The sequence below is a fragment of the Pteropus alecto genome, unplaced genomic scaffold, assembly GCF_000325575.1.
Source record: "Pteropus alecto unplaced genomic scaffold, ASM32557v1 scaffold276, whole genome shotgun sequence".
Classification (NCBI taxonomy): domain Eukaryota; kingdom Metazoa; phylum Chordata; class Mammalia; order Chiroptera; family Pteropodidae; genus Pteropus; species Pteropus alecto.
In genome coordinates this window covers 382644-403627 of record NW_006438074.1, presented here as the reverse complement: position 1 = coordinate 403627, position 20984 = coordinate 382644, and the positions used below count along the sequence as shown (strand labels likewise).

The following is a 20984-nucleotide window of genomic DNA, read 5'->3' as shown; positions in this document are numbered from 1 at the left end:
TGGATAAAAAAGATTTAGAAAAATGAACTGATTAGAATAATAAAAAAGAAGAGGGAATATTATGGCAATCTTCAAATATATGAACTAAGTATTAGTCAAGAAGCCTGGGTGCAAATGAAAGAAACCCAATTCAAACTAGTTTAAGTGAAAAAGAGATTTTTGTCTGTTCATGTAACTGGAAAATCTAGGAACATCTGACCCTGAGCACGTCATCCAGGGTCTCAAACAATGCTTTCATGATTCTTTCGTTGTCTCTCATTTCTGCTCCTTTATGCTTAGTTTCATTCTTTTCTACTATAAGTGGGATTTCTCCACATAGCAGAAATATGGCCACTGGCAGTGCAGGTGCCATTGTCCACAGGTTCAGCTCAAAGGGAGAGAGAAAACTATTCCTTGGCCTCCAATTTGGAAAATTTCATGAATATTGATAGCTCTGGGTTTGATTACTTGCCAGACTGGTCGCTTGGACCAGTCACTGTTTCCAGGGAGCTCGGCCTGGTTCATAGGCCTCACCCTTGATGGTGGTGATGGGGAGGGGAGGTAGGACACTGATTAGTAGCTCCAGCAGACCCACACAGAATGGGGGAGAGGTGATATCTCAAACTAAAATAGCGTGAAGATGAAAACAATTACATGTTTTTCAAAGCTATTTTAAGAAAACATAAATAGTTAAGAATTCTAAGAGTTCTAGAAAAGTGCCTTTCAAATTTGGAGATTTTGTTAAAGTAGTTTCCAGTTCAATAGGTTTGGGGTGGGAGCCTGAGATTCTGTATTTCCAGCAAGTCTCAGAGATCACTCAGAGTGGCAGTATTCTAGAAGACATTTCTAAATTGGGTAGAATTTTACAGCATCTGGTCAGCAGAAAACTGAAGAAGGTTACCTATGTGAGGTTTGAATTTTGAAGGTTTTAGATTTAATTATTTGAATTATTCTTCATCTGGAGCACTATCATACAAATTTTGACATTATTTTGGGCGATACTGTTTTCTGATTTGTTACATGCTTGTCTAAAAGGAGAGCAATGATTGGCACACTATCTTCATGTAACTTTGAGAAATACTAAAGTAAGATATATCTGAAATATATTATTCTCCTTAAGACATGCTATAATGTGAGAAAGAGAAGGATGTGGGGTGAGGGCTGGGACTGTGGTCTGTGGTGGGATGACACACTTGTTACACACACAAGGCAAGACTGGGGCTGAAGAGAACACCTTGCTGTGGGTAGTTGGAAGAAGTCCAGGTGAGCAGAGCATGGCTTCTAGGGCTCAGCAACAGAGAGAACTGGCAACCAGTAAGAGGGCTCCAGCTCCAGGACTAGGGTTTAGGGACAGTATTCAAGTGATGTGGATAGAGGAGATAGTGTTTGGGGGTAAGAATAGAGATTGGCATGAGTGAGGTAAAGATCGACTTGTAGAAACTGGGAGTGTAGGCAGATTATCAAGGTACTAGAACTGGGGAAAAGGCAAGTGCTTAGTTTTAGAAGCACAGTTGAACTCCAGGTACCAAATCTGTGGTATGAGATGGAAAACAGGCTGGCTTGATGTCCATTCCCACAGTGCTGAACTAGAGCTCTTCAGGTCCTGGAGGAAGTAGAAGTCTCAGAGCTTGAGAGAGTAGAGGAGTAAGGCCGCCAGTCCAAATCAAAAGGTTCCGGGTATAAAGGAAGGATGTATGGATAAGAAATCAGGCAAATTATTACAGGTAGAGAAAAATACATGGTTTTTATGAGTAGCTCTTCATTGCAATTTTATAATTACTGAGTCTAGTTATTGTTGGTTAATTTACTAGTTGAGGAAGAAACGTGTTCTCTCTACCACAATGATGGTGATAGTAGGTAAATAAACAGATTTGCAACCCAAAGTCTGTATAATTGGCCAGACGTGCTGTAGAGAAAAGGAGTTAGTTCAATCAGACAGTCTATCAGATCTAGATACTTACTTTAAATTGTAGTATTTCCTCTTGCCCCTTTGATTAACTGCAAAGGAACCTACTTAAGATATAAAATGAAAGCCTTATTAGTTTTTACTTCTTTGGATTTATTTCTTAAAAGAATAAGGCTTTGGGTCAAAAGGAAAAATCTAATCAGTTATCTACCCAGAGCATAGTGCAAATAATCAGAAATGTCCAAAATTCAGAAATTTCTATTCCAAAAATTTATGGAGCAAGGAGATTCTCTGATAATATATAGGAAAGTGTGAGGACTTGAGACTCCAAAGGGATACTTGTTTCCTTCTTCAATTCTACCTCTAAAATATCTGCCATTGCTTTCACTGTGTACCTATTCATCCCTTCTCTGCAGTTGGTAGTACTGAGTGCAGAAGTGAGCCGGCTCCCTTTGGAAACCTTTGGAACTTGCTCTGAGATGGGGAGGGTCCCCAGGACTTCCCTCAGATTCTAACTCTGCATAACAAGGGGAAAAAAGAATCAGGAATAGTCTTTATTGCCATATCTTACTGGAGATATAAAATAGTCATGGGTCTTCGATTTCCTTGAGATAACTACTAAACCCCTGCTGTAGAAGAGGGACAGGAAAGAATCTATGCAGAAGACAACTGCAAATTTAAGAAGTAATTCACAGGCAATGACATGTTGTTTTGTGGCAGAGACTCAGTAGTAAGAAACAGTATATTTTAAAGGAGTCTAAAAAGCATTGATTAGAGAATGCTACATTAACAAGTAGGTACAAATTTAAAAAACAATATGCCAGCGGTGATTCATGGTGACTCAGGTAATTTGGTAATCCTAACACAGGATGTTCTTTGATGTCTCCTCTATTTTATTTTTATGAGGGGAGGAAGAGGAAGAGAGGGAACCAATTTAATGTTTTTCATTTAGGTGAATTAAAATTATGCAAAATTACTTTTCTCAGTTTTGGCAGTTTGCTTTAACAAATGAATAAACATGTCTATTTCATACTCTATTACTTCCATTTGGGAGCACAAATATGCTGAGCCTTCCTAACACAAAGAATATATTGACTCCAGAATAGGTGATGATATATTTTTTACTTTTTATTTTGTAATAATTTTAGATATAGAAACTTTGCAAAAATAATACAAAGATTTTTTTGTATACATGCTTCATTCAGCTTCTCATAATGTTAATTACTTATGTAACCATTGTGCAATGGAAAATCTAGGAAATTAACACTGATACATTACCATTATCTCAATTATAAACCTTATTGAAAGTTCGCCAGTTTTTTCCCCAATATCCTTTTTCTTTTTTTCCTGTTTCAGGATCCAATCTAGGATCCCATGTTGCATTTATCTGTGTGTCTCTTTAGTCTCTGCAGATCTGTGACATTCTTTCATCTTTCCTTGTTTTTCATAACCTTGACACTTAAAGAATACTAGTTAGTTTGTAGAATAGCCCTCAATTTGGGTTTGTCTAATGTATTCTCATGATGGAATTATGCATTTTTGGCAGGAATACTATACAAGTCATCATGTGTTGTTCTCAGGATGTCATAGCAGAGGTACATGATATTGATATGTCTTATTACTGGCACTATTAATCTTGATCACTAGTTTGTTGTGTCAGGTTTCTTCACTGTAAAGTTATTATTTTCCTTTTATAATTGATAACCATCTTGGAATAGTTTAAGAGTAGCCTAATATCTTTTTTTCTCCTCAAACTTTAGCCCATTGATTTTTGCATCCATAGCTGGATTTTGTCTGCAACAATCATTACTGCAGTATTTCCCTAATAGTGATTTCGTATTTCTTAGTCTCTACATTTATTAACTTGAATTCTTCTATATTGAAGGGCTGTCCTTTCTTCCGTATTCATTCGTTCATTCATTCAGTTATTTATATTAGTATGGATTCATGGATTACGATCAAATACTATCATTATTTATTTAGTTGTTCAAATTGTTCAACATTTGGCCATATAGGGCTCCTTTGGGCTGGCTCCTGTATCCTTTAGACTTGCCTCACCCTTTTACAAGAACTTCTTTGTTTTCCGGTACTGAAAGATTATCTAGGCTTATCCTACCCCAGCCCTGGGATCAACCACTTCTCTAAGGAGCCCTGATTCCTTTTATTGGCTTGGCCCTGGGGTCCTGCATTGGTCTGCCTTGGTGGACAGCCTTTTGCAAGTGATGCCCTCCTATACTCAGTTTCTTTCTCTGACTTTGGCCTTGGAAGGTCAATTGCTAGATACAAACTGTCCTGAGAAATAGCTAATAAATCTCTCCTGGTGCTTTTCTTGTGCCCCAAGTTCTCCTCTGAACTATAGATTTTTTTTTTTTCCTTTGGCTCTTGGTGCCTCTTAGTAACCTTTTGCCACTGTCTGGTCTGGGACCCATGGATCCAAATGGTCCTGCATTGGTCTGCCTTGGTGGACAGCCTTTTGCAAGTGATGCCCTCCTATACTCAGTTTCTTTCTCTGACTTTGGCCTTGGAAGGTCAATTGCTAGATACAAACTGTCCTAAGAAATAGCTAATAAATCTCTCCTGGTGCTTTTCTTGTGCCCCAAGTTCTCCTCTGAACTATAGATTTTTTTTTTTCCTTTGGCTCTTGGTGCCTCTTAGTAACCTTTTGCCACTGTCTGGTCTGGGACCCATGGATCCAAATATTGGAGCTTACTCTTTTATTTACTGTACTGACTGACTCTGACACTTTCAGGCTCAGTTTCTGTCCAGCCCACATCTCACTAGGTGGCAGAGTTGGATGCTGTTGATGACTAAACTTTCCAGGTGTCTTTAACTGTGCTGATGAGACTGAGAGGTGGGGTAGAGTGAACTTAGTTCTCTCTGTGGGACTTAGGGGGAGAGGGGGAGTGTAGCTTGAACTCTTAAGGGTAAAGATGTCAAAGCACTCTCGGTGAATGGGTGGTCACAGGAAATAGAGCCAGGTCAGGAGCCCTACAAAAGTCTGGGCTCTGATAACAGTCGTATTTCCTGCTTTGTGTTTCTGTTCTGTTATCCTCTAAACTTTGAGTAAAATTTATTCAGAAATTGTAACTTCACATTAGTTGTATTTCAAGGATTTTAGTAGAGAGTTTGCCCTACATGGATGAAGGTAAAAAGGGAAGAACAGAATAGTCTTCCTTGAGGCCAGAGAGGCAGTTATAATGAGGGTGTCATAAGTAAAGACAGCTGTGCCCAGTGGAGTGGCAGTCTCAGGCACTAGCAGAAGTGCAGTATCATGACAAGGTGGTCACAGCAGAAAAACATAAGCACACTTGTAATATAATCTGAGGAACTTTCAGATAGTGTCCTTCAATGGAGCCAGCAGGGTCCATTGTAATTTCTATATTTAGTGGAAGTATGACTTGTAAACTTATTTTGTATTTACAGGTTGTTAAAGCCTGGAGATTTGGGAAAGACCTATTAATTTTGCTAGTTTTGGTCCAATATTTCAGTCTAGTATTAGCATCTTTAATTTTGTTTCCATCATACATCATATTAATTATTCTCTTGGGTTTTAATTCTGTTCACTTCAAAACATGACATTTTTAAAACCATCATCCAAGTCCAGAACAAAAGTGTCAACCCTGGATGGTGACTTGTGGCACTTCACTGAGGTCCTACCCATGGTTATAGAACTATGGCTTAATCTACGGTTTTTAAAATCTACCATTTTTCCTCTTTCTGAGCTAAGGAGATTATCTTTCCATTCCAGGATTCTGGCATCTCTCCCATTGTCCATTGATTCTCTAAGATTTTTGGCAGTGACTCAGAGACCATCTCTGTAAGTTCCTTCTGGGTCTTAGAATATAATTCATCAGAGTTTAGAAATTTGAACTCATTTAACATGGCTAAATGTTTCCTTCTGATCTCTACCTATTAGACAGTTGTTTACTGATAATTACTTAAACTTAAAGGTGAAGAGATTTTTAATGTGAGTAGAAAGCTGAAAGTGACTTGCACATATTATGTGGCCAATACATGTAGAATGAATGAATGGATGATTATAGGATGATTGAATGAGTGGATGGATTTCTGACCAGTCTGAGTATCTATAACAGTGAGGGATACCACTGGGATGTTGACAGTGAAAGAACTTCTTCACTAGAAGAATAGGATTTCTGATTTATACAAGTTAAGATATTTTAAGTTTACTAGTTAATATCGAATACCCAGCTACTTCTTAGGTAATAGGAATGTTATTTTAGCTAATAATAAGTTAGTATCTTAGTAGATTATGTGTCAAAAGACCTGACTTTCAACTTTTAAACTAGCGGAATGAAGTTAAGATTTTTTAGGGGGTCTGTAAACCTACTTAATTCTATTGCTTATTAGCATTATTCATCACAGTGGTTTATATGATTTCATATGAGGTCATAAAATCTTTCAAGTTATGAGAGTCCATAATTGAAAACAAAATAAAGAGTCCTTGGGTGAAAAGATTGGGGATGATTAGACAAAATCTCTGAGCTCTCTTTCTATCTAACATTTTACATGTTTTTAAAATCGGCTTTATTGAGCTATAATTTATATACAACAAAATTTACCCATATGAAAATGTGAATTTCAAAGTTCTAAGATTATGACTCTCTTTTTTCTTTTTCTTTTTTACTGGAAAGAACACTAATTAGTAGATGAAGAAGTCTGAGATCTCTGTTACTCTTTATTTTTTTATATGAAATAATTTTATATGAACCCTTTGTATTAAGCTTCAACAGTAGTATCACTGTCGTCACTAGGGCGGTTTGCTCCATTTGCTGAGACATCTGACAGAATTTTCCAGAACACATCATCTTTATTTCTACGTAAATTATTTGAGCTACCACACTTTTTAAACCAGAGCATGGCACTATCACTGCATGTAGAGGACATTAGGAAAGTCGGTTTTTCCTTTCATCTGATAGGGCAATGGTCTCTACAACAAAACCACTGTACTTCATTATTATTTTATTTACTTCTAATTTAACTTTTGAATAGGCAATGATTCACCTGATTAAAAAAATTAAAATATACAAAGGATGCAGAGAAGTCTTCCTCTCATCTCTGTCTCCCATCTGCTCAGTTGTTCCACCAAACTTGAAACCACTGTTTACAGTTTCTTGTGCATCATTCCAGAGTTTATTTATTCATATATGAGTAAATATAAATACCAGGTCTCATTTTCCTACCTTTTAAAAAACTTTAGAACCTTAGGAAATTCACCATCTTTTCCTAGCAATCAGTGGGCCACTCCTTCTTTTATTTTTCTTTTGAAAAAAAATACTCTGTTTTAGAACTTCAGATTATTTAGACTAAAATTTCCTGAAATGGAACATAGGAATTCTAAATATCCTTTAGTTATGTTCATTCATCCATTTAATTCTTCCATTCAGCAAAAATCTATTGATTTTCTGCTGTCAGAGATTCTGCACTCAGTTCTTAGAGGATTACAAAGATTATGTATCTTGCCCTTGAAGAGCATATAGTATAGTTGGAGATATAAGATATGAAGATAAATAATCATGAGATGTATAAAAAACCACAGCAGTTCAGAGAAGGGAGAGATTAGTTCAATCCTATGGATCAGGGAAGGCTCTGGGAGGACAATGGCCTTTGAGCTGAGCCATGAAAGTTGGGTCTATGTATCTGTGGTGATGGGGTGAGTGAAAAGGAAGAACATTGTATGTTATATCTCGGCACTCTTGTTTGCAAATGATAGGAACTCAAAGTAGCTTAAACAAAGATAGTAAAAGAAAGAGGATAATATATTGGCTCCTGTAACCAAAACCAGAAAAGACAAGGCTGGAGTCAGTGTCAACAGCATGAGACACTTTATCAGCATTAGTCTTTTCTGTTTCTCCTTCCTCCATCCTGCTGCTTCTCCTCAAAGCTCCTTCTTCTAACAAGTGACATGGCTCTTAATCCAAGAGTAAAAAGAGAGTTGCCCCTCTACTTCTGATTCAGAATTTCCAATTGGAAAGGACTGGCCTAGCCTGGTGGTTATACACTGCTGTGAGTCGGGGAGGAAGATACTGTGTTTGGCAGCCCTACCAGAAACACGTTGAACTGGGGAGGAGCAGGTCCTAAAGAGTGCTGCTACCATAAGAAGGCAGGACTCAGGGCAGGCAAAAAGCATGGAAGTCCACTCACACCTGTATCATGAGCAAAGCATGAAAGCAGCAAATTGTAGGTCACACTCTGAATATGGTGGAAAGCTCAGTTATGTTTCAGAAGTAGGGCTGTGACTAGTGTGAGAGAAGCAAGGCATCTATGGTGAAAATTTAAGGAGACACTCTCAGATGTCAACCTTGAATGTGCAGGACTCTAAGAGAGCCTCCTTAAATTCTGTACCTTAGGCACCTTACTTGCCTCGACCTAATCCTGGCCCTGTTTAGAAGAAAGGGATGCTCAACAGTGTTGAAAATCAACAGGTTGAATAGTTTGAGGACCTAGTAGAGAGACCGTTGAGAGAACAGTTTTGATAGAATGATGCAAGTAAAAGCCAGATTGTAGGAGGTTAAGGAGTGAGTATATAGTGAAGAAATAGAGGCAAAGAATGTGGGTCACTCTCTCATGAAATCTGGTGGTTAAGGGAATGATAGAGAAGGAATTGCAATTTGAAGGAAAAGCTGGGGGCCCAACAAGTTTATTTTACTTTATTTTTAATATCAGAGATATCTGACCTAAATGCAGTCATTTATTTCCATAGAATGATTTGAAGGGTTCCTGGCTCTTTTTCAACCAAAAATAATTTTCTACCAGTCTACTAGTGATGTCTAAATTGCTACCATTTGTGATTTGGGGTTATTGAATTAAAGGATTATCTCCCAGCAGTTAGTAAGTACCCGCCCAGGCCCCTATCTGTAGGTAATTCATTAAGCTTTTAGCAGCTATTCGTGTGTTGATGTGAATTGGTTTATCTGATGCGTGTGTGTGTGTGTGTGTGTGTGTGACAACTGAGAAGAGAGTTTGATAAAGGGAGGGTAAAGAGAACTGAAGGTTTTTGACAGTTTGGGATATGACACCTGTAAAAAGGCAAGGTGAAGAATCCCCAAAAGGAAAGGTAACGAGGTTCTGTGGGGTAACCTATCTACCTCACAGTTCAATACAAGGCCAACCCTCAATTTTTAATCTTAAACTTTTCCTCCCCCCAATGAATCTATTTAAAGACAGATTTTTGAGTAGAACCTTGTCAAAACTTTCTGAGAATATACATTATGTCCCAGATAACAGAAAAGAATACTGGATTTGGAGAAAATCTGTTCTCATTGAACACTCACTGGGCCTATGCAGAGGCAGAATTACCTTGAAGCAAATAACACTTAGGTTTCAAGATATTTCACTTGCCCAGGCTCTTTCCCAGGTTCTGGGAGAGATCCTAGTAATATGTTCACACAATCATGCATTTTTGGCAAATTTGCAAGATAAGATAATTTAATTACAATAGACCACTGTCTCTTTCCATTCTGATTTTCCTTTGTCACATTTTACCTAGCCCTAGTTAGCACTGGAGTAATTAGTCATTTTTGTAATCCAGTAGCTAGAGCAAAGTTGAGTTGGAGATGCAGTTAGTTTAGGTTTACTGGTATATATTTTTATGGTTTGCAGTCACTTCTGTGTATAAGGTTATTGCTAGCCGCTTCAGTGCAAGGATGTCTTGCAGGAATATTCCTACTGACTACTGTGCTGATTTATGTGTCACAACATGAATGTGTAAAGCCTTTTATCACAAACTGGCTAATGAGTATTATCAATGCAAAGATTATTCAAGGAAACTTGAAATATCCTGAGATCTTATTGCTCATATATGACAGAAACTTCATAGAGGGTTTCCCAAATTTGATAACGATCCTAAAAATTACTTATGCCATTACCAATAGTGAGCTATGAAGATGCAAGAAGCTTTTCTAAACTATGAATAATAAGAAAATTGAAATCAACCCACACTAGAGGAAATCTGAATTATCTATCTATTTGAGATTATACTATAAAATTGTTGTCAAAGAACATAGAAAGAAAACTAGAGAGAAATCTACTCTAGAGGTACAATAGGTAATTAATAAAATGATTGTGTTATTATTTGTTGTACCGATGTTTTATTTGACAGAATTTAAATTTTTGTAATTGTTATGATTTCTTGTTCTTATATCCAATTTTGTGTCATAATTTTGTATCATTTTAAAAGAGTATCCTCCCCTTGAAATTGTGTAAACTTCAAGCCCTACAAAAATCTGGATCCTTCTCTGGTCTTGTGACTTTGAACAAGTAATGTGAGCCCCCAGTTTTCTTATCTGGAAGGTAGGAATCACCATATCTGCTGACGTACATTGCAGGGTTCTTGTGAGGAGGTGAGATGGTGCAGGTGAAAAGACTTTATTATTAGCTACAAAAAGCCATGTGTACATGTGAGAGCGCTGCTTCCTCCTCAAATAAATGAATCTTTCATTTCCCCCAGGAGGTTATGTTATCTTTTCAGTGATTATACTTTACATATGAGGTTATCCTGACTTGCAGGTTGGGCCATGATGATCCTTTTGGAGAGCTTCACATAGATGACAAGCGTCCTTAGGCAAAGTAAAACTCTAGGAAAGAATGATGGTGCTAGCACAAGTCCATCCATTACCACTGTTGGAAAATCAACATATTGGGTTTTCCCTGCTGGAGGTGGTGAGTAGAGCTGCTAGGTGCTTTAAATCCATTATCCCAAACTCTCACAATATCCATGGATATTATCAACACCATTTTGCAGAAGAAAAAACTAAGTCTCTATGGTAGCCTTGCCACTGGGTTGAAATATTAGGATTTTCTCCCTCTCCCACATATGCCAAATATATGCTGACCAACTGTCTCCTTTGTCTAGCTACTAGGGAAGTGATTCTCAAACTCATGCCCAGAGAATTTCTCAAAACATAAATTGCATGGCCCAAGAATTCTGATTCAGTATTTCTAGGGTGGGAACTGAGAATTTTACATTTCTAAGAAGTTCTCAAGTGATGCTGATGCTGATGGATTACTAGAAGGGAAATCTCCCTTTGAGAATCACCTTGCTCCAGTTCATCTTCACCTATCACCATTGATGTATCTCTGCTTTAATATGCTCAAATAGTCACATCCTGATCTTGGGGTTGGAACCTGAATGTTTGGACAATTTCTAGATTGTCCATTTTTACATTTTAAAAGTATTTCATGTAATTAAAATATTTGATTAACTAATTTATCAAATCCAAGATGCCACTGATTGTAAAATTTACCTGGATTTTAAAAAACCACCAAAAACCTAAGGCTAAAAGACTTGAATGACTTGCTTATATTTACAGTGATTAGGTATTTTAAAGTTCTGTTTGAGCTCACCCTCTCGGGTACCAGGCCATTGCTACATGCTGCTTATAATATCTTTTTCCCTTTCCTATTTGCTTGTGTTTTAAATTTATGAATCCAGCTTATACATTCATAATTGCATGCAAAAAAATCTGTAGATCAGGCGTCTAGTATATATTAATGTCTTTAGTTGAAATGCATACTTTATCATGAATTTATAGAAAGTCAGGATTATACGCAATGCAATAAAGTATGCTTTAAATGGTGCTTAAATTGACAACTCTTTAATAGGAATTTTAAATATCTGAAAATATTTGAAATGCATAATAAACTAGTTTACCACCAAAACTGTCGTTCACGTATCAAATTAAAATGTACCAACTGAAGTCAGATATTTTATTTCATGTTAGAAAGTTCAAGACTAATCTCTTCAGCCAGAAAAACAAATAATAAATCAGCATTCTCAAGTTGCAGATTGACAGTGCCAGGCTAAAATGATTTTTCAAGAGGCAATTATACATATAATTCTGTATGTGTGTGTGTATATATATATATATGCATATATATATATATATAATCAGAATTCAAAATTACACGTCATTCATTTGCTTCTGTCCCTTAAATTTTGAAATTGAGATGAGTTTGGTAGCTAGTAGATTTTCATTGGATTTTTGTGATTTAAGATTTTAATGACTACTCTGAGGTTTTCCCCCCTAAGATTAGCCTGTGCATGGAGGTGGGATGCCAATCCACTGTCTTAAAATTGGACACCTTGTCTGAGTTTCTGACTTTTTTTGTGTTTACTTTTAAATTTGTAGGCCAAGATTAAAGGAGGGAGAGAAAGAAAATATTTATCTTGGAACAGGAAATGTCTATTACTCTATAAGACAAAAATATTAGGAATTATATTTTATAGGGTTCAGAAAGTATAATTGCTAGAATTGTTGAAACCTGAGGGGTGCCTCTTATTGTACTGTTTAGGAAAATGTGTGAGAAGATAATTTTCATGTTATAAACCCAAAGCCACAGGATTCTGAAAAACCATATGCCTAGAGAGAGAATCATCTCAGAGAACCTGACAAGTAGGTAAGAGCCGGTAACCTGAGCTGGGAGGATTTAACTGAACTTTGGATCCAACCTATATGAGTCATCTTTGCGGTTCAAATGAGCTCTAAGCTACCAGCGCTCGTCCACTGATTCCAAAAAGACGGGCTTCAAGGAAGATCCATTACTTCAGTTTTAAAATACTTATTGAGCACCTAATAATTAGCGTAGGCGCTAGGAATATAAAGATTAATAATTTTCGGTCCTTGCCCTTTAGGAGCGTACACTCTAGCGGGAGGAGTCAAACATATACACAAATAAGTGTATTATGACCTTTAAGACAGACGTTTAGATAAGGTACGGTGGAGGCATTAAAAAGGAAGTGGAAAAGTCTCTGTGGGGAGCCCACTGAATCAAGCAAGACTTTTTCGAGGTAGGGGTAAGCTTGATGGATTGACAGGTAAGCAGTCGAGACAGGGAGCAGCGTTCCGGGTAGAGGAAACCACAGGGCAGGAGGAAACAGCGCGAGCAGAGGCACGCAGGCATGAAACTGCTTCTGCTCTGGGACAGCCCTCAAACTCCTTTGTCTCTAGGCAAGGAAGCGAAAAGCGGGAGAAAACCGGTTCGATCCTCCACAGTAGGATAGGTCTAAAGGAGTTTGGGAATATGAATCTTAGCAAATAGTGCTGCAAGGCAAGATGTAGCCTGAGGACATTAGAAAGCTGAAATGGGAGCCTCCAAATTTCCGAAAGGAGGGGGCTCTGGTGGCGGCGGGGACCTGCCAGGGTTTAATTGCACGGTCGCGGACATTTGGTCCTCAGGGCGCCCTGATCCAGGTTCCTGCTCCGACGGCTGAACCCGCGGATCTGCCAGGTGCACAAAGCCCTCTCGAGGCCTCAGAGCCTGCAAATCCCTCTCACTGAGTCTGAAGCCTACCTGCTCTTCTATCACTGATCGGGCGACTCGCTCCGTGCCGCCGAGAGCCGGCGGAACAACTGTTCCCCACCCTGGCCCACCCAAGGGGCTCACTGCGACGGGCCCAAACTGGGCGCCCGAGGCCCGCCGGGCGCGGGCTACTCACGCGCAGGCCCAGATCCGCGTGGTGGGTACGTGGCGCGCGCCGCATCCTGTTTCTCCAGGCTCCTGAGCACTCGGCAGTCAGAGGCTCGAGGGCCGGCGCGCGCCCTAGCTGCTGCGGGAGCGCGGATTTGTGTTTATCCCCTCACCCTGGTTTTTATTTAATCCTCTCTCCCCTTTCCACCCCCCACCCTCTCAGTTTTGAGAGGTTTCTCTCCTCGAGCTACTTGAGTCAGGCAGTCTAACAATAGCAGTGATTCGAGGCCTACACGTCTGAGAACTCCCAGGGTGCTGGACGGGAAAGGTGGGTGTGTGAGCTGTCACCTCACAGAGTCGTGATCCGGACCGGAGGAAGGACCCGCCTTCCCGGGTACTGCGGAAGCACTCTGGCCTTCTCCTTGGCAAGAAAGTTCGGGCCCGACCTCCTCGCTCAGCGCCGCCTCCCCAAGAGGCCCCACGCGCCCGCGCCCCTGCTGCCATCTCCATCAGGCCTCTAGGGGACCTCCCCACCGTGGCTTTCCTGGCGGCCGCACGGCGGAGGGACGCGCCTTGGCGCCCTGACCAGTGCGCGGACAATGACCCCTTTTCCCCACAACGCCCCCTCCTCCCCGACACCGCCCCCCTCGCTGCCCCCAGGCAAACCTATTAGCCATTCAGGCCGACAAAACCCCGCGGCACCGCGCATTGTCCTGCCGAGCGCCCCGCCACTGTCATTAGTCCTGATTACGCTGAGCCGCCTGACAGCCTCGCGGGCCGCTGGGCAGACCCCCCATTCACCGCCGCCCCCTGGCCCCGCCTCACAATAGGAGCGGAAATCGTCCGCGGTGCCTCGTCCTGGCTGAATAGAGCGAAAAGCTGCTACTCTTCTCTTCCCGCCCCATTCACGTTGTCTTTAGATACAATATTTTTTCCTTTTTGTTAAAATTAGGGAGAGAGAACGAGGTCAAGGAAGATTTTGCTTGAGCTCTTTGCCTGTCATTTGTTTAATGTAAACAAAGAGCAAGTCCTCCCCCACCCCCAGCCTCTCATCCCCCTCCCAACCAGATTTTTATAAACAAACCGAGGACAAGAAAGGGGGTGCGTGTGTGATGGGCGGGGGAGCCATTAAAGTGGAGGAGAGAGTAGCTGCGGCATTTGGGGAGCAGGAGCCTTCGCGCTTTTGGTGGAACTTGCGGGTGGTTAAAATATTTATAACCGGTAAAGGAGCCTGATCTAGGGCTGAGGGTTAAGTCCTCACGTTGGTCAGGTCCTTCGAAATATAAATATGCAGCTTCTTTCCACTTTGCCAGAACTGCTTTTGGGAAAATTGTTACAGGAAAAGAATTTTAAGAAAGAAAGGAAACCATGTGGAGATTTCTTCCAATTCAGAAACCTTCAGCATTGCTACTACCTGAATTTAAAACTCTTTCTAGACCAGGATAAAACTGATACGGAAAACAGTCTCAAAAAGAGGACGAAAACCTTTACAATACCTGTTGATGGGAAGATTTGGACCAATTTCCAACATGTGATCACCAAAGAATTGATTAACCAATCACAAAAGCAGTTAGGTGCCACCGGGTTTCAGATAAACGTGAAAAATCTTTTATATAATATGTCGCCCTTTAAGAGTCTAAAGTGAAATAGTTACATCTCCAGATTGGCAAAACAGCACAGTTACTTATAATGTAATCCCTTAGGCAGCATGTTGCTTTAAGCAAATTAGATGTACTTTAAAGAAAGATGTACTTTAAAGATTTTCACCAAAACACGAAGAAAAATCCTCATCACCGTTTGGCTTCTCTTTTTTGCTAAGCAATTAAGCATTATTTAGAAATTATTTGTAAAAAGCAAGCTTAGTTCTTAGCAGTTACCCTCCCTCTTTTTTTTTTTTTTTTGAGAATGCAGAGTGCATGGACCTTTTCTTCTGCTTTTAGGTATCATTAGAACTGATGAAGGGTGCTGGATTTTAGAATCTCAAATTTCTTTATATCAGTCCACTAATTAGTTCTTTCTCTTCTCTCCTGGATCTTAGAAGCTCAACTTAAGAGATAAAATTTTCCAACTGTCTCCTGGCTCTGGACAGTTAGGATAGGGTGAGGCTAGAGAACAAGACTGGAAAATCTTTGATTTTTCACTTAAGTGCAATACTCTTTGGCAGATTCAGGACTAGGGTGAGGCAAAGGAGGCACCTAGAAGTGCAAAATTTAAGGAGGCACTCACTCCCAGATGCCTTGCTGCACTTGCTTGACCTTGAGAGTGAATGCCTCCTTAAATTTTGTATTCCAGGTGCCTCCCTTGCTTCACCCTCAGTGGGACCCTGGCCCTGCTCCTGGGCATCCTAGGATTACCAGGGGATCTAGGAAACAAAATACAGTCTTGAGGAAGCTCTGCCATCCTAGGCTTTCAGGACCCACAGTTAGGCATTTGCTTGCTTTCTGGAAGAACACCAGTTTGATCACAAAGACTTCCCCACTCCTCCCAGCTAGAGCTCTTGTGCAAGAAAAAGAGTTTTGATTGTCAACAGTTCTCTAAGTAAGAGCCACAATGACAATCATTTATAAAGCCCAAATGACAATCATGTATAAAGCCAAATCTGTTCAAGCAATTTAGAAACCAATAATTGACCCTTATTTATGTCCTGGGCTTCCAAATGTATCTTGCTATTTGACTGCTTTTTGTCTTCCTTGACTTATTTTTGTTTGGTTTGTACATTAGCACTTCTACCCAAATAAGTTAGCATGCTTCTGAACCCAAGAATATCTGTCTGGTAGGGACAGAAGGGCAAATTGAAAAGAGTTCAGTGATGGGCAAGGGGGTTTGGGGTGGGAGTTGTTTGAGGAGGAAAGTTCAGCTCAAGTAATTGAAAGATCAGTGTCAAATTGTATAATATGCAATCCATTTCACTCGGAGGTGGGGGGCGGGGAAAGCTTAGAGACTCTCTGAATAGCATTTACTTTGTTAGCACAAGGACAGTTTTTTGTTGTTGTTGATTGTTTTTTTGTTTTTTGTTTTTTGTTTTTTTGGTATGTGTCTGTGTGCCTGTGTGTGCCTGCACACTTTGGGAGGGCAAATTAAATACTAAGAATATTTGATATTTTTAACTGAAGCCATTACAGGACAATGAGGCTCTGGATGACTTGTTTTATATTTAATACACAGATCAAATTTTGAAAATACCAGTGATTTCTCTGCAGCTTTCCATTTCACCTCCACATGTGACATTACATTCTTCCCCCATCTCACTATATTCTTTTTGTTGAAAATAATGCATTTAATTAAAATCTGCTTCTGCAGCAGGAAGATGCTCATCTCGATATTACAACCTCTCCTATCTTCTTTTGTCTAATTTTAATGAGTTCAACCTTAAATGCAGTATATGCTCACTCTAGCATGATCATGGTGCTTACTGCTTTTGTTATGGGAGGGGATCCTCAAAGGAGATGGAAAGCCTTTCTTATTGCAGAGACTGTGTCAGAATAGTCTTACATTTTTATGAACTAGAACTCACTATCAAGTCCCAGAATTCGGCTTCCTAAATTTTTCTCGAAAGCCTCTGACACTTAATAAAAGTGAGTGTCAGGTGGATAAGCCATAGTTACCTGGGCTGGGAATGTGCAGAGTTACATTATAGGGGATGCTCCTGTTGCCAATTTCTAGGTTTAACTATATCATACACATATATACATATATACATAGGTACATGCATACATACATATGTACCAGCCTACATCCATACACTCAGGCAATTTGACTGGGGAGGTGGTAATGGACCTATTACCATGGATTGTTTTAAATATACCAGGAGACATCGGAGAGGCAAAATATATCATTTGCACTAGGGCCCTTGCTTGCCTGGTGAAAGAATGATTTTTTTTTTTTTTTTTTTTTTTTGGTGGGAATCTGAGAGCAGCTCTCTTAATTAAGAAAGATTGCTCACTAGGTTTTTATTGTTTGGCTTCTTCATACAGAACCCCTTGGCTCCACCCTGTGCCTTTAGAAACAGCAAGTTTCCAAGATACAGAAAAACCTACCACGGCAGTCTCTTAAATAAGTAAATAAACAGCATATATATGTTTTGTTTAAAAAACTTTAAAGCAAAAGATACATATATAACAGCGTCCTTTCGACGTGAAATACCCACGGGAGATTCAGGGCAGGCACTCAGCGTGCAGTTCGGGTTCCGAGGCGTCTTTGCAGCAAAATCCTTGGGAAGAAGCAAAGCAAGAAGAACGTGGCGCTGGGTCGGGCCGCTGTAGTAGCGGCCGGAGGGAGCCAGTGGAGCCCTGCAGGCCATGGGGTGGACTCTGCAGCACGAGATCGCAGGTTTCTCACCCCGAGTCCCTGGCCACCAGCTTTGCACGCGCTGAATTTGCTTGGTCTCTCATCTTCCCTCCTTCCTTCATTTTGCTTGTCTCGTTTTGTACACTGTATTCTGTTTCTGAGCGTGCTGGGTGGGCAGCTCAGATGTCGCACTCGCTGTCACTGGACGTGATGGAGATGGCCGAAGTGGCTGCCTTGCTGGATAGGCTGGCTGCCGGGCTGGCGGCGGCGCCCAGCACCTCGGGCGCACCCTCTTCCTCGGCTCTTAGCGCCCTCCCGGAGCCCTGCGACAAGACTTGCTGCTGGAGTCTACGGGGAAGGAAAGAAATACGAGTCACAGCGTGTAATATAGCCTCCCATTGTCCCCTGGTCAGCATCCTTTAAGACCAGCGGTCAGCGGCTCTCTCTCAGACCCGGGCAGGTAAGCGGGTAAGGTGAGGCAGCAGAGGCCGGGCAGGAGTCCGAAGCCGCCTCTCCGCGGAGCTCTGCAGTTGCCCCATGCTCCTTCAGAGTCCTTTCTCCGCTCCAAGTCTCCCCGGTCTTTGGGATGCTGGGCTCACAGGGTCATTCCTGGTTGGCCACCTTTGAGAGATTTACAATACTGTCAGGATAAATGAGGTGTGGGTGACAAGGACAGAGCAGGCTCTGGGACAGGGGTCCCCCTTCCTAGCTTGTGTCTGCTTGGGGCGGACACTTGTGCCAATGGCCCCCAGGCCCGGTCGACCCAAAGCTAATGGCAACAAGAGCTGCCTGGGGGTTGCAGGGAGCGTTTGGGCCTGGGGGGAAGAGGCTGGCCAAAATGTTCGTCTAATTGAGATCCACACGCTGGAGAATGAGAAGCCACGGCCGACTAGTTTGCTCTTTCGAGACTGGGCTGCCCACGCGTGGGAAGAAAACTGGACTTCTCACTTCTTAGAAACAGAAGTTAATCAAAAACTGCTTTCATAGCATCAGAGAAAGATGCATCTGGGCTTTTAAAATGACAAAAAGCTGCCACATTGCTCCTAATAAACCAGGTTTCATTTAATAACAGGAGTCTGGACCAAGGCTGACAAAAATTAACTTTGGGCCATGGGGTCCCTAATCGTTTCTGGGATTTTAATTTTATTTCTTTCTCCTCAATGCAGCTTTGATTTGGTGACTGGACCCAGCTGCTGGAGCGACCCCCAGGCGCCCAGAACGAGAGGGTGGGGAACCGCGAGCCTGAAGGACCTCCCTCCCACACCCCCGCGCTCAGAATCTCAGGACGCAGGGGGGCTCATAACCCAAGACCAACCTCACTACCAACTCTGCTGAAGCCAAGTCTCCAGGCCCTTGAGTAAGGATGCCCAGGGTGCGGTCCCCGCCTTGTCCCATGTAAACTCAGGGCGTAGAGGCTCTAGGTACCGACCTGTTCTTTGCGGCAGCAGCCCGGTCCCTTTGTCGGCGGTTTTTGAACCAGTTGCCCACCTGTGTAGGGGTCAGTCCAGTTGCCTGGGCGAGCTCACGCTTTTTGCTGGGGTTAGGGTACGGGTCCTGCAGGTACCATTCCCGTAGCAGATGTCGCGTGCGCTCCTTGAAGCAGTGGGTCTTCTGTTCGCCGTCCCAAATGGTGCGCGGCAGCGGGAACTTCTTCCTCACGCGGTACTTGTCCACTGGCCCCAGGGGCCGTCCACGCAGCTTCTCAGCCTCCTGATAATGCGCTTCGAGCCACAGAGCCTGTAGCTTGGAGTGCGACTCCTTGGTGAACTTGTGGTTTTCCAGGATATGGTAGAGCTCTCGGTAGTTGCCACCATGAAAGGCCACGATGGCTCGCGCGCGCAGCACCGATTCATTCTTGTTGAGGGCCTCGCAGGCCGCCGGGGCCACGGGCAGCGACCAGAGGAAGCGACCCAGGCGCTCTACGTCGCCACTCTCCTCCAGAGTCTCGCATACCCCCGCCACTTGCTGGGGGCTGAAATTCAAGATGGGCAGCTGGAACATCGAGGCAGCGCCGGCGGCAGCGGGACCGCTGAGCTGGGAGAGGGACACGCAGCAGATGCCCGCGGTCCCGTTCGGGGCAGCCGGGACGCACCTCCGGGGCGGCGGTGGTGGTAGTGCAACAGCCGCGAGCGAGATAGCAGGAGGGATTGGAGGAGGTGCCGGCCCCGCGGCTCGGGTTCGGCTCGGCTCCGTTAGGGCACCGAAGGCAGGCGACGCGCGCCTCTACTGGGGTGGGTGGATTGGCGGCGCGGGCGCCATGGAGACCCCCTGTCAGTCACTGGCCGGCTCTGCCAATCAAGACCGCGACAAGGGCGTCTGAGCCATTTCAGCACCTCCCCGCTCTCGACAGCGCCCGCCGTTCGCCCGAGCACTTTTCTTCACTATTTTGCCGAACCTGAAGGAGGAAGAGACTTGCCAGTGGCTGGCGATAAAGAGAGAGCGGCAACATTTCAACTCCCTTCCTCCCAGCCTTGTTCCACAGTCCTTCCCCACCCCCACCCTCCACCCTCCCCCAAAAGAGGCAGTGATGCTACAGGAATCCACTTTGGGAAAATGCACTGCCTGGGACAGGAGGTCTCCAGAGGACAAAGAGAACTGGGCCAAATCGAAATCCTCCAAGAATTCGCCAAGTTTAGTTGTAACGGAACAGCAAACTGCAGGGAGCGCACAAATGGGGAGGGAGGGGAAGTGGATCACCTCATTTCTTCCCAGCAACCATCCCTGCATGCCTTTCCTCCTTTTCCAGCTGCCAAAGCAGCCGACTGGGAAGAATCTGAAGCAGAAGGAACAGGACCAGGGATCTGTAGAAGAGGTCAGTTTGGACGTTATCCTCATCACCTTCAAAAGCCTCCTGAAATCAAAGTATGAGTTAGAACACTCTCACAGCTGATAACACAGGTGCTGACCATGAAGTCAAACTCTAGCAAGAAAAGGACCATCACCTCCAAAAGTTTATACTTTTCAGCTTCCTCCCTTCCCCCAGTTTAATGGACTTGAACAAATGTGCAGCATAGCCACATCTAGAGTGAGAAGTCATTGGTAGGTCAGAACAGCAACTTAAAACCTTATTTTAAAGATCTTTTTAAAACATCTGTTTACTCTTTTTCTTGCAGGCTAATTTTGCCCTATCCTGTGTTAGAACATTTAACTCTTAAGCAGAGCGTGTGTGTGTGTGTGGGGGGGGAGGGGGTATAAACTCTAACCTTGGCCTTTTAGCCCAAAAGTAATTAAGTGGAAGTAAAATAGAGAAGGGGGAACCACAGCAATGGGGGAGAGGGGGGAGTAGGGGAGCGCTTCCTAAGTCTTTGAGCAATGACTCCTCCTGCAGAGAAGAGCCTTCTTGGCAGCTCTGCCTTCAGAGCAGCAAATGGAATTGGCAACTTTT

At 42.5% G+C, this 20984-nt stretch overlaps 1 protein-coding gene across 1 annotated transcript; it reads right to left on the bottom strand.

Annotated features, from left to right (window-relative positions):
• Positions 1 to 17233: 17233 nt before the first annotated feature.
• Positions 17234 to 19662, bottom strand: SIX6 (SIX homeobox 6). The gene is made up of 2 exons (XM_006915096.1): positions 19029 to 19662; positions 17234 to 17947 (listed from the first exon to the last, which is right to left on the bottom strand). Exons 1-2 carry the CDS (start codon positions 19598 to 19600, stop codon positions 17779 to 17781), a joined length of 741 nt encoding a protein of 246 aa, XP_006915158.1. The 5' UTR covers positions 19601 to 19662; the 3' UTR covers positions 17234 to 17778.
• Positions 19663 to 20984: the final 1322 nt, after the last annotated feature.